Source organism: Schistocerca americana, chromosome X (genome assembly GCF_021461395.2).
Source record: "Schistocerca americana isolate TAMUIC-IGC-003095 chromosome X, iqSchAmer2.1, whole genome shotgun sequence".
NCBI classification, from domain to species: domain Eukaryota; kingdom Metazoa; phylum Arthropoda; class Insecta; order Orthoptera; family Acrididae; genus Schistocerca; species Schistocerca americana.
Window position 1 is genome coordinate 255,638,417 of NC_060130.1, and position 13,721 is coordinate 255,652,137.

At 36.8% G+C, this 13,721-nt stretch overlaps 1 protein-coding gene across 1 annotated transcript in view; it reads right to left on the reverse strand.

The window, feature by feature from the left end:
- LOC124555693 (MAP kinase-activated protein kinase 2) overlaps positions 1–13,721 on the reverse strand; it is a 103,670-nt gene that overhangs the window by 63,110 nt on the left and 26,839 nt on the right. Inside the window, exon 3 of the mRNA XM_047129696.1 lies at positions 4,319–4,383. Coding sequence (XP_046985652.1) covers positions 4,319–4,383 — 65 coding nt within the window. The remainder of the gene's footprint in view (positions 1–4,318; positions 4,384–13,721) is intronic.

The following is a 13,721-nucleotide window of genomic DNA, read 5'->3' on the forward strand; positions in this document are numbered from 1 at the left end:
TAAATTTTGCTAGAGGAAATGAGGTTCCACAACATTAATACTGTACAAAGTAACCGGTTAGTATAATATTCAACAAAAAATGCACTAATTTTGGCTACATAATTCAGCTAATGTCAGTTATAAATGGTTTTATAACATTAATTATCCCTAATAGAGTTTTATTTTGAATCCAGCACTGAACAATATGCAGTGCATGTACACAAATTCACCTGAAAGGCACCTCTTTAAAGAGGAACACATTTAGTAGTGCGTTCATCATGTAATTTGTCTCATACCTGCGCAGACAGCATGGTAAGGGGAGGGATGGGGACATGCTGGTAGTTTTGTGTGGCCATCGTGCTGTAGAGGTGGCGCAGTTCAACAGCTGAATCCTACCCACAAGCAGAACTTGCAAGCTACAGCTAACAAGTCTGCAGACAATCATATTGACAGCTTATGCCAGTATGATCCATAATAATTCACAAAGTGAATAGTCTCTGACTAGAGGATCAAATGAGGGGATATAAACAACTGATACAGGCACAGCTAACTGCCAGCTCAGCAGACGACCACAATCTAAGGCAGTTGCACTTTCAGAACAAAGGGGGTGAACTCAACCAGTCCATATCTGCACAGTTTCAAGTTATTTTGCACAAGCAATACAGCTTTGCAATATATTATTGTATGCTTGAATGAATTTGTTGTAAATAACCATCCATTCATTCACAGTTCAAAAGTCATTTTTCAACATTAGATGAAGAAATGAACTTCATTGAACTTCTTTAAATAAACACAAAGGAATTAATGGGATTAGCTGCCAATGGGCTCTAATTTAAATCAATGGGGAAAGATGAAAATTTGTGCCAAACTGGGATTCAAACCCAGTCTCCCGCTTACTAGGCAGATGCACTGACCACTGTGCCATCATGACACAGTGCTCATCGCAACTGCACACACTACCCTAGCATGCTAGCCAGATTCAAACTCTGAACTTATCCACTCACTGTTGATGTAGTGCTCCTTGCCAATTATCCTCATCACTTGCAGCATTTCACAGATTCTTGTAACAGTTTGAGTGTGTTGTGCAACGGCACTGAAGTTATCACTGGCCGTCCTTGTTGAAACTTCAGGAAAATCTGACAGGCTCACTGTTTTTCATGATATACATGAATGATACTGAAGAAAATATTAAGTGTAATGGGAAACTGCTGTTCTGTACACAAAAATGTTTGAAAAATGCCATGAAACTCTTCTGTTTTGACATAAACATTTAACTTGTTGGTTCAGGAGCACAATGTGGACAATATTATGTAAAAATGCATGCTACAGCAAACACAAAATTATTTTGGCCTTTTATTCAGGGCAACTGTTTTCAATCATGACACACTTCATACAAAACTTAATAATGGCATGCAGAAACAGTTAACTAAATAAAATCAGAGAAGTCAAGTATCTAACAGTTAAAAAAAGGTAAATAAATAAATAGTGAAGTGAGAGTCATCTTACCTACATGGCAGTGATAAGCACACAACTTCTCACTTATCTTTATGAAAACAAAACATGCTACAGACGCAACACTGATAGAATCCCTAACCTGAAAGTATCGTGTATGAAAGTACTGCAAGGAAGCAATCTTTGGTGAGAATTCCCATGGCTACAAATCTTTGATACCAGATTTTAGAAATGACCTGTGAAACAATAGTATGGTATGTGGAATGGCACCTTGGTCCCATTTTAAATTTGATAATGTTTTCATATATATGAATGTCATACAAAGTGAATGGTGATTCTATGGTCTGTCATTGTTTATAGATGGGTATCTGCAACGCTGTAAACAGACACAATGGTAACCACTTGTTCAAAAACAAAGTAAAAACTATAACACTGCTTCAACATACTCTTAGTGCCCTATTCCTCTAAAACACACTTATGTTTTACTCAAAATCATATCATAAGCTGTTTTACAGAACAGAAATTACTGTTTCTCTAACTGCCCATTCATCTGTCAAGCACGATACTGTCTGAAAATGTATGGGACATATTCCATAACAAAAATATACAGCTACTGAAATAAGGAACAGCCTGGCAGCAAATTTGAAGTTTCACAGGGAGGGGGGAAGGGAGGTTGGTAATAACATGCTGAATTTCCCTATATAGTTCATAAAAAGTATGTTAAGTTTTTTTCACAATTCCTGAATTTACTACAAGTTAACATGCAACACAAGAAGCTGCTTGATATCATAACGAAAGAAGGGTATATACCACTTTGGACTGACTAGATAGAATCATTAGAAAACTTGAACATACATAAAATTTTACAATAAATATCAGGCTTGCCACTGCAAATGCCTTTGAGGAGTAAAGTCCTTGCTACCTGTGGTGGTGGTCAAGTGGCGTAAGACAAGACCTGTGTTCAGATCGCATTTAACTTCCCTATGAAAGGTTCAAGTTCACTTGTTGCAATTTTTTTATCTTTGGCAAACCAATTGACAGTGTCACAAAATTTATACATTTTTGAAATAAATTTTACTGCAAACAAGGAAAAAAGTGATAAAAATAAGGTTTATGAAAGGCATTTGATCATCTGTGTCACTGTAAGCTTTGTGTTTCTTGTTTGAGTTCTCACACAGATGTTGATATTTTTTATGGAATGTGATTGCCTCTCTCTAACTACAAGACATTTTACACAAATTATGTGAAACACGATCACAATAGAACAGGTGAACACACAGTCTTTATAATGATTTAATTAATGATCATTAACACATAAAAACACCACAATTATTAATAGATACTCTGAAAGTAATCGACTGTTATACACCTCTCAAGACACTTTGCAAAACCACAATATCTATCTCCCACCATAACAACCTGTAGCCAGCTTCAACATTTCACACATCATCATCGTATACATGATCATACATTTAAATAAACAAAGTTTGCTTTCCATTGCATACTGGGCAGGAAATGAGTGCCCCATGTAAACAGCTTTCATCCAATGTACTTCGCTCAGAGGGTTTCAATGCCTTCCCTATTTCTATGATGAATGTCACCTGACATACTGCGAAGGCTTACCAGGACAGAAAGAAAATACGTGAAACTTCAAATTTACTTCATAGAAATAACATATAACTTTTGAGACAATTTCCATTTTGCTATGTACAGATTTTGCAAGAAGTGTGAATCAAACCACTGTAGATCTAGGTGCAGACCTCATACCACTTGGTCACCACACCTGTGAGCAAGGACTTTATTCCTCAAGTATGACAAACTTCCCAAAATTACTTATTATTAAACTTCTTGGTAGATTAAAACTTTGAGCCTGACCGAGACTCAAACTTGGAACCTTTGCCTTTAGTGGGCATGTGTTCTGCCAAGCATGACTCATGACCCGTCCTCACTGCTTTATTTTCATCATTACCTCATCTCCTACCTTCCAAACTTCACAGAAGTTCTCCTGGGAAACTTGTGGGACTAGCACTCCTGGAAGAAAGGATATTGTGGAGACATGGCTTAGCTACAGCCAGGAGAATGTTTCCAGAACGAAATTTTCACAGTGATCACTCCGCTCTCCCCTACAGAGTAAACAGCTCATTCTGGAAACATCCTCCAGGATGTGGCTAAACCATGTCTCTGCATTATCCTTTCTTCCAGGAGTGCTAGTCCCACAAGTTTTGCAGAACAATTTCTGTGGAGTCTCGAAGGTAGGAGACGACATACTGGTGGAAGTAAAGATGTGAGGATGGGTCGTGAATCGTAGTTGGTAGAGCACTTGACTGTGAAAGCAAAGATCTTGAGTTCGGGTCTATGTCCAGCACACAGTTTTAATCTGCCAGAAAGTTTCATATCAGTGTATGCTGGGCAGCAGAGTGAAAATTTAATTAATAAAATACCAATTCTTTCATTTCTCCAATATTATTAGGTTGTGAACCTGAAATATATTATAAAATCTCATTATTCTTTAATATTCCTCATCCTAAATGGAGCCTGTGCCTTGACTTTTTTGAAAATGAAAGCGTGCACACCCCCCACCCCGCCACAAATTAATAATGCTGTAGCCTAAAACAAACATAAACAAATAAAAATAAAAGAATTGTTTGGTCACAGTGCTGATAATAGACTAGTGCTGAGGGATGTCACAGCAGGCAATGGCAAAATGGAAGATAGAGGCTCAGGACTCATGGGTTGAAAGAGTAAATCTGACCTGGTGTAAGAGGAAAAACAACCAAATTAAGGCATATTAAAGATACTTCTGCTCATCCCTCGTCCATAATGGGATACATAATATTTAGACTTCGGAAATGTTGACACAGAAGAGTAGTAAACAATTATACAATACCTCTTTCAGTGAAGGCTCCATCTTGCCTGTCTTGTATTCGCTGGAACAGTTCACCACCTTCCATGCTGAAAAAGGAAATATAATCACTTAGTCAATTAGTGTGTCTCTCTCTCTATCTCTCTCTCTCTCTCTCTCTCTCTCACACACACACACACACACACACACACACACACACACACACACACACACACACACACTTACAGTTTTTTTGTCAGATAAGACTGTGTATCTCTTCAATACTTAAAATACAGTAAATACAACCTCAAGTACTGACCAACATCACAGAGAGAAACTATGTTAAATATATCATACTACTGACAAATATAAAGATAGACCTGCAACCAACTTAAGTCACTGCCTGGAAGGTGGTGTGTAAACCTGCTGGTTGTCTCAACAAAAATAAACATATCTTATTTCACTCAAAGTACTGCACTTCACTAGCAATAGGAGCTACATGGATTAACCTAGCCTTCCACGCAACAATCAGAACTGAAATTATGAAACACTCTCTAAAAGAAGTATAGTCCTTTGAGTAAATGACACATACCATTGTAACCACGAACTTTATGCAAGCTCTGTCTTTAATTATTTTTTTCTATTTAACATCTACCTGTCAGCAGAATCACCACGAATGAAGCAGTAGTTCATGTGTGACATGATGTTAAAAAAATGTTGTTATGAAAAACCAAACAGGAAATACAGGATGGTCAGAAACAGGATAAGCTGTTCTGACAAGCAATTGTTAAGAAAAAGATACGATATGTTGTGCTGTTTTCAAGTTAATTAACACTGAAGTTACCTAATCAGCCTATTGCATGTGCAAATTTGAGTAGCCCGCAAAAGACAGTCTCACCAAATGTGTTCGCCATTCAGTTTCCTAAAATTGAACAAGAGAGCAATACAAAAATAGAACATGGGACAGTAGTAAGGTCTCGTGCACTGTCATCTATGCTATGAGAACAACTGACACTAAATGTACTCGAATTTGTGCATTCAACGGCCTGATTGGTTAACTTCAACAGTAATAACTCTGAAACAGTGAAACATACTGGATATTTTCATAACTATGATTTCTCAGCACAATCTATCCTGCAACACCCTTACAAGCTTTTCAGACTGTTTCTGACCACCCTCTATATTTTCTTTATTTGTCTACATACTATTATTTACCGATTAAAGACAGATTTCATCATGACTGAGCAAATTCTAGTAGCCCCTAGAATAATTTAGCAAATTCAGAGAAAACCTAAAAAACTGGACTGGGAGACAGTGATTCATACCGTTACACGCTTGACTATGAGGCTAGTGACAATGTTGTACCACCTTGCTAACCAGTACAAAATATGAAGTTAAACAATCATGTATCACCAGCACTACCCTCCCTGCAAATAGAACAAAAAATGAACCAATTTCACATTTGGCGAAAAAGGCATAATGACAAAGTGTATGGATCATTCTGGCTCTGAACAGTGCACAGTAACTACAAACCACTAACAGTGAGGCAGAAAACAAACAATTGTAGCAGGAGCATCAACATCACAACTGTTTACACAATTATGTGTATTGTCAACAAACGTTAAGTAGTTGGCACATTAAATTTGAGTGGCATCTTAATAATATTCAGTGAATGATACTTAAAATTCAAATATCAACATCAACATTTTTCTATGGAAATGAAGGAAACAGAATTAGTAACACATGTATCAAATATTGTGTGTAATCACTTTTTCATAATTGCAAAGAGTGTGTAAAGGCTTTTGCATGGTAATGCTAATGAAATTATGAATGGCGACACTGAACTGATAAGACACAGGAAAATACTAAGAAAAATTCCAAATAAGATAAAAGAAATAAAAAGTGAAATTAATATACAACAGACACACATAAAAGTAGATCACACCCAATTATGTTACAAACTACAATTGTTAATGATGAGATATGGGACACACACACACACACACACACACACACACACAAACGAAACCTGAAAGAGATGTTATGTAAAGAGGTGCACGAGATATGTAAAGAAATAATAGAAAAACGAACAGATGAAATTGGAGAAGAAAAGAAGGAATAAAGAAACTAAAGTGTTTAACAACACTTTGACATCAAGGTTGACAGAATGAGGCACGGGATTAAATCGCCTGTTACCTATTCGAAAGAGCCATCCCAGCACTGAACTGAACTGAATTTATATAAGGGGAGCATACAAAATGTAATTATGCATAGCTAGGCAAGAATCTGGATCTCATGCCTTTCCATTCAGTGTCTTAACCGCTTCACCCTATAGAAAATGGTGTTACATCAACACTTTGTAAGGTTAATTCCATAAAAGTTCTTGAAACATCATAGCTTCAATTTTTCACTAGTCTCTGATAAACGTGACTTGCTTTCTATTGATGGAAAATCAAGGGCGGAATACAATATAAGTATACCGGTCAAAAAATTAACCACATCCCAGACACACCTTCACCCTAATATTGTGCAACACCGCACCTTTATCCACAATAAAGGTCTCAATTTGGTGAGAAAGAGTGTCCTCAAGATGTTTCTTCAGCTGCATCAGTCAACTGAAGTCACTAATGATTAAAGCCCATAAGGCTACCAAATTGTGGAAGTGCTGATTGCTGTGTTTCACCTGCTGTTTCAAATAATTCCTGGCACGAGTGTTCACAGTATTATTTATCAGGAAGATGTAGAAGAAAGGCTAACATTTCCAACCGTGCGCACACACAAAATCCGAAAACCCCCCACACCCCACTGTAACATAGTAATAATAATTAAATTATTGTTTATGTAAAACTTTTTATTACACTAAATGCTTTAAAATGTCATCCTGATTACATAAATTTGTAACAAAAATTAATTTACATTTCTCTTCATCTACATAACCAAAGATTTCCACGATACTACGAGACTACCTTCAAAACAGTGTTTTGCACTTATTAGAGCCTAGACACCATTTCTGATCCCTTCAGTGTTTACAAAGCGTGATGGTGTGCATTATGTAATACGACAGGGAAAGGAGCCAGTGACCAGTGGAGCTTTTTTTTTATTTTTAAACAATGGAAACTCCAGACTGGACTATCAACATAGGATAGATTGCTACTCACCATAAAGATGACATGTTGAGTTTCAGACAGGCACAATCAAAAGGTTGTTACACATTATAGCTTTCAGCCAAAGCCTTCTACAGCAAAGAAAACACCAACACATTCACACTAGCGCACACACTTCACGCACACGTGACCGCCACTACAGGCAGGGGGTGTCAGCAGTGTCAGAGGTTGTCAACAATGTCTTCCTGTTCCTCATTACACAGTAGACTGTCATTTGCGACCACGAAATGTGTGAGAATCAGTGCCCCAGGAAAAGGGGTGGTTCCACTGACGCCATTTATGTCACCCCCAGTGGCCTTTTCGTGCCGACTGAGTGGCAGTATGTCTGGAATGTTTTCCTTGGCCACTCATAATAAAACATTTTGATTTCAACAATGTTTCCAAGAAGACAGTAAATGTAGCTATCACAACAAATGACATCAAAAGAAAAGAGTTTTTACTGGGTGATAGCCATCTTAGAGGTGTTGCTCACGAAATAATAAATGTCAACAAAGAGGTAAGTGCCCTATGTTATATCAAACCAGGTGCTCGCATTGACCAAGTACTTTCATTAATAATCGATATTCCTCAAAAGATAATGAACAAAGGCTACATTGTGATCTGTGGTGGTTCAAATGACGTTGCACATAATGAAGGTTTGCATGCTGCTAATGTCTTAAAATAACTCTAAACCACCTGAAGCATTCCAACGTAATTGTAGTTGATATTCCACACAGGCACGACTTATTACAATCCTCGTGTGTAAACAAGGCAGTAATTGCAACAAATAGATGTTATGCAGATATCTGCAGCAATTTTACTAATAGTCATAGGATTGAAACTCACAAATTTGGCAGAGAACTTTACCACTCATGGTCTTCACCTTAACTGGCATGGAAAAACTCATTTAGTAATTTATAATTTGTGACATAGTTGCAAAGCCAAGGAACAATGTCTACACAAAAGAATTATATCTGATTGAAGAGTGTACCAGTACACAAAATAATTGCAGGAACGGATATAGGCAGACTACATTGGACAACTGGATGGTGAAAAAAAAACAAGAAAGAAGTGCATCTTCCCAATCTGCAAGTGTGTGGAAACAGACTAATTTGGAGAGATGGGTAGTAAAAAATACATTGCCCAGACCTTCAATCAAAACTACTTTTTTAGAGAAAAAGAGTAACTGCTTCTGCTAAACAAAAACTTGCAATTTATCACCAGAACAATAGAGGCCTAAGTAGTAAGATCAATGAGCTTATAATCAATATACATGAGCCACAAGGTATAGATTATGCCCATGTTTTATGTTTTAGTGAGCACCATATTAAGTCTGGTATAGAAAAACTTATAAACAATTATTACTTAGCATCATCATTTTGTATAAAATGTAAAGAAAAAGGAGGTGTGCCATTTATGTTAAAAATGGTATCACATGTAGAGTAATTAATGTGCAGAATTATCGTTTAGCACAACATTTGGAAGTGTGTGCCACAGAATTGTCCTTGAATAATTCCCATATATCAATAGTCACAGTTTCAGGGAACTTAAGTCTCCTTTTGAATAAGCTAGATGGTCTCCTAATATACATATTCAAACACAAAACAGATGTGATAGTGCTTGGGGACTTCAATGTTAACTTTCTAACAAATTCTAGAAACAGAGCAGACCTACAAAATCTGATGTCAATGTATAATCTGGTTTCTGTGATTAGTTTCACTACTAGAATAACTTCGTGTACAAGCACACTGATCAATAATATATTTATAGACCAGAAGAAAAAAAAGGTGATATGACTACCAGGCAAGTCATGAATGGTCTATCTGACCATGATGGACAAAGACTCACTATAAACAGCACAAGTATTTATGTGGATGGTAGTGGCCCCAGTTGGAAAACAGAACAGTTAATGAAGAAACTATTCAGATTTTTAAATCTCATCTCCAAGCCACACACTAGGCACCTACGTATAATTTAGAAAATTCCAATTCCAAGTACAATTTTTTTTCAATAATGAAGTGGCAGTGAGATTTGAAAGCACCTTCCCAAGAAGGATATACAAGATCCAAACCACAAGACATACCAAAAAGCCCTGGATAGCCACTGGTATCAAGATTTCATGTAAAAAGAAGAACTGTACATTCCCACAAAAATTTCAGACAACCACACCCAGCTAAATCACTATAAAAAATACTGCAAAGTACTAAGCAAAATTATTCAGAAGTCGAAAAGTTTGTATATGTGCTCCAAAATTAATAAAACTAGTAACAAAATCAAAACCGTATGGGAAGTGATAAAGAGTGAGACTGGTGCAAATTTCCCCAGTAGGTCCCAAAACATTGTTCTCAATAATGGAGATAAGACAGGTACAAAATCAAAATCTGTGGCAAAAATTTTCAATGAGTATTTTCTAAGTGTTGCTGAGAAAGCAGAACGCAATGGTTCCTTAGAAGAAGCATTAAAAATACCGAAAGGTCACTTCCCTAACTCCGTAGAGCAGATAGGTATAGCCCCTATAACAGTACAGGAAGTAAGAAAAACCATTATTTCTTTAAAAACAAAAAGTTCAGCTGGTGTTGACATCTCTAGCAAATTGCTGAAAGCCTGCTGCAATGAGTTCAGTGAAGTCCTAGCTCATATATTCAATGCCTCTCTAAAACAAGGTAACTTCCCTGAAATGATGAAATATGCTACTGTAAAGCCCCTCTACAAAAGAGGCAATGCCTCAGATGTTACAAACTATCGGCCTCTCTCTCTTTTGATTACATTTTCTAAAGTTCTCGAAAAGCTAATATATGCCAGAATAGTCAGTCACCTAGAAAAACATGCAATAAGTAGTAAAAACCAGTTTCGATTCAGAGATGGTATCTCCACAACTGAAGCAATATTTTCGTTTACGAATAACGTTTTGGAATGCCTCAATAAAAAGACATTGCCTGTGGGCATATTTTGTGATCTGTCTAAAGCCTCTGACTGCGTTAGTCATTGAATACTTATAGAGAAAACATGTCACTATGGACTCCGAGGACAAATGGGCAACTGGCTCAAATCCTATCTACAGGGCAGACAACATAAAACAGTGCTAGATGGTAACAATAGTCACATAGGAGGGGTAGTGTCCAACTGGGGAACAGTAAAATATGGAGTTCCACAAGGTTCTGTCCTTGGTCCCCTGCTATTCCTCATATATATATCAATGACCTACCATTGTCCTCAAACAAAGCAAGCAATTTTACAATGTTTGCTGATGACAAGTATTGTGATAGACCATAAGATACCCTCTGATCTAGAATTAAATGCCAACTTGAGGATGTTCTGAACTGGTTCACAGTAAATTCTCTACCAATAAACCTCAGCAAAACTAATTATATTCATTTCCATTCTGGTCACAAAAGTCCACAGGAAATAAACATTATACATGAGAGCCAGCAGATAGAGAGAGCAAATTGTTTGAAATTCTTGGGCATATATATAGATAGCAGGCTTAACTGGAAACAGAACATCAACTAAACCCTGAAAAGGCCCAGCTCAGCAACATTTGCCATTCGGATAATCACCAAAATCTGAGACATCAATGTCTCAAAATCTGCTTACTTTGGCTACTTTCATTCACTTATGTGTTATGGAATAATCTTCTAGGGCAATTCACCACTATCGAAAAAGGTTTTTACAAGTCAGAAAAAGGCTGTCTGAATTTTGTGTGGATTGCCTCCAAGAATCTCATGTCGCAATCTTTTTAACCAAATAGGGATCCTAACCACTACTTCACAATATGTTTTCAATCATGACATTCATGTTTCACGATCCCCCTTAATATGAAACAAACGAAATGTACCATCACCATAACACAAGGAGGAAATATGACATACACTGTGACCTGAAAAATCTGTCCCTGTTTCAAAAAGGTGTGAAATACACAAGCACAAAAATCTTCAATGCACTTCCAAGTAATATAAAGTGTCTATGGGATAAAAAAGTACTGTTTAAGAATAAGCTAAAAGAGTTCTTGCTTGAAAACAGTTTCTATTCTCTAGAAGAATTCTATAGCAGAAATAGATAATTTTATTTCCCAAATACTATTGTATATTCCTGCCTCAACATAGCTTCTTGCGTTAATCAGATTAATTGGTGATCTGTAAAAAATTGTTTGGACAAAATCAGAATGTTGTACCTTATGGAAACTAATGTAATAATGAACTAAATGTTTTTGAGTCGTTGCACATCCATGCTTTAACACGCAGAACTGGATCTACGGAATATGTATTGCAATAAATAAATAAATAAATACTGGGCATCGCAGTTCTGACTGCCAACACAGAGGTGTTGGAAGAAGGGATGAAAAGCAGATAAGAGGGGGTATGACGACCTTCCAAACGTGGGAAACATCTACAGCAGCATTGGGCAAAATTGTGATGAAATTAGGTGCCAATGTGACATCATTAACCTGCCTTACATGTCACATGAACTTCTGAGCTGTGGTCTTTACTTCACACATGTCAACACCTTACTGTTTGAAGCATCCCTGAACCCGAGGCTGATGTTGCTGGGCACCATGTTTTTGCACCATTACAGACAAATGTTGTATACACCTTTAAGCCAAATTTCAAACTTATGCATCGCAACGGGTAGGAATCACTGGGTTTTGTAAAAGAGATTCTTTAATTTCCTTGCACAGTGTATTTATCTTTCTTCATTTTAAAAATCAAAGCGTTCAGAGGAAGTTCTTTTTCATCGTGAAGTTCAGCGCACAACTAATGTTGGTGGTGGTAGGTGAGGGGTACTACCTAATATTTGATTGCACTCAGGCTTAACGGTCTCAGAACGGTTGGGAACCACCGCCCTTAACACGTACATCCCATATGATGATGGCAGGGTAACAGGGACCTTGTTGTTTCATTTAATATGAACAAAAGTCACAGTACAGCCTAACCAAAAATAATTTCACTTTAAAGTAAAGTCTTTATATTGACACAAAAAATTGTAATTCTACAAGCTAAAAATTGGCTGCAAAAACAAATCATTGAAAAATGAAAACTATTACAATTGTAAAATAAGGGCTACCAGTGTATAACTTGTGAAAAATAGAAATATTAAAGCTTAAAGAATTCACACAAAAGACGAGGGAGAGAAATCCAGATTCTCTGAGGAAAGAAAAATTATTCAGAATGAGGTATTAACTTAAAAATAGATCCCGTACAACTATCAAAGTAAGTCCATGACTTAAGAATATATTACTGGGCAAAGGACACGTGCTCACTGGATTTCAGGAACAAATCATTAAATATTATGGTAAAGGTCCAAACTCTTAACTACCACGACCATACCAAAATACTGTGAAGTGGAATACCAGTTGTTGAACTTTATCACCAAATGAACAAATGCAACAAGTCAGATGGATGTATATTACACTACGCTATTGTTGAAAAAATTGTGAAACACTCTTGATGCTTTTCAGACATATTGTTGCTAAGATAGACTGTGCAGAATATTTGAGAGTGTAACACACTCAACAAAAACTGAAAGAGACTTTACATTGCACACAACCCAAATGAAAAGAAAAGCTCCAACTGCAGTACTTAGGAACTGGTAATGAGCAATAATCTGGTAACAGTCTCCATAAATAGTATCGACAATGAAATAGAGATGCTAAAACATCCTTCCCTACAATCTTTTATGCAAAATGAATGACAATTTCTTAAGCATAGGTATCATGAAGTACTACCCTATAAAACCCAGCCTACTGCTAAAGTGGAAGAACTGGAAGATGGAATACTAAATGTTATGAACGCTTGGTGTCTGTTCTTTCGAACATGTTCCCTTTCCCTTTCCCCCTTGTACAAATCCACAAATTAACTGGATTCGAGCCCCATCTCCGATATCCACAGCGCATATTCAAATGCATTTATCACAATGGCTTCAAAACTTCTACCTTTCATTGCAATGAGGGAATCCTTTTGGGAGCACATCTATTATGCACCCAGGGAAGCTAATGCACTCCCCCATAACCCCCCCCCCCCCCTCTTTACAGACTTCAGTTACATCTCTAGATCAGCAAATTCGAAGGCAATTATTATAGTTATGAACACTGTAAACATCAAGGAAATTCTGAAAACATGTAGTGAACCTTCGGCTTTTATTGGGTTTTTGAACTAAAAAGCAAGTGGATTCACACAAATGCATACACACAGCAAACAGACCATGTTGAACCATATACTTAAAAAAAAAATTAGGGAAGCAGACAGCTATGTTAATGACAGAAACTAATAGATAACAATGAACATAAATGCAAAAAGTGCACTCTGGTT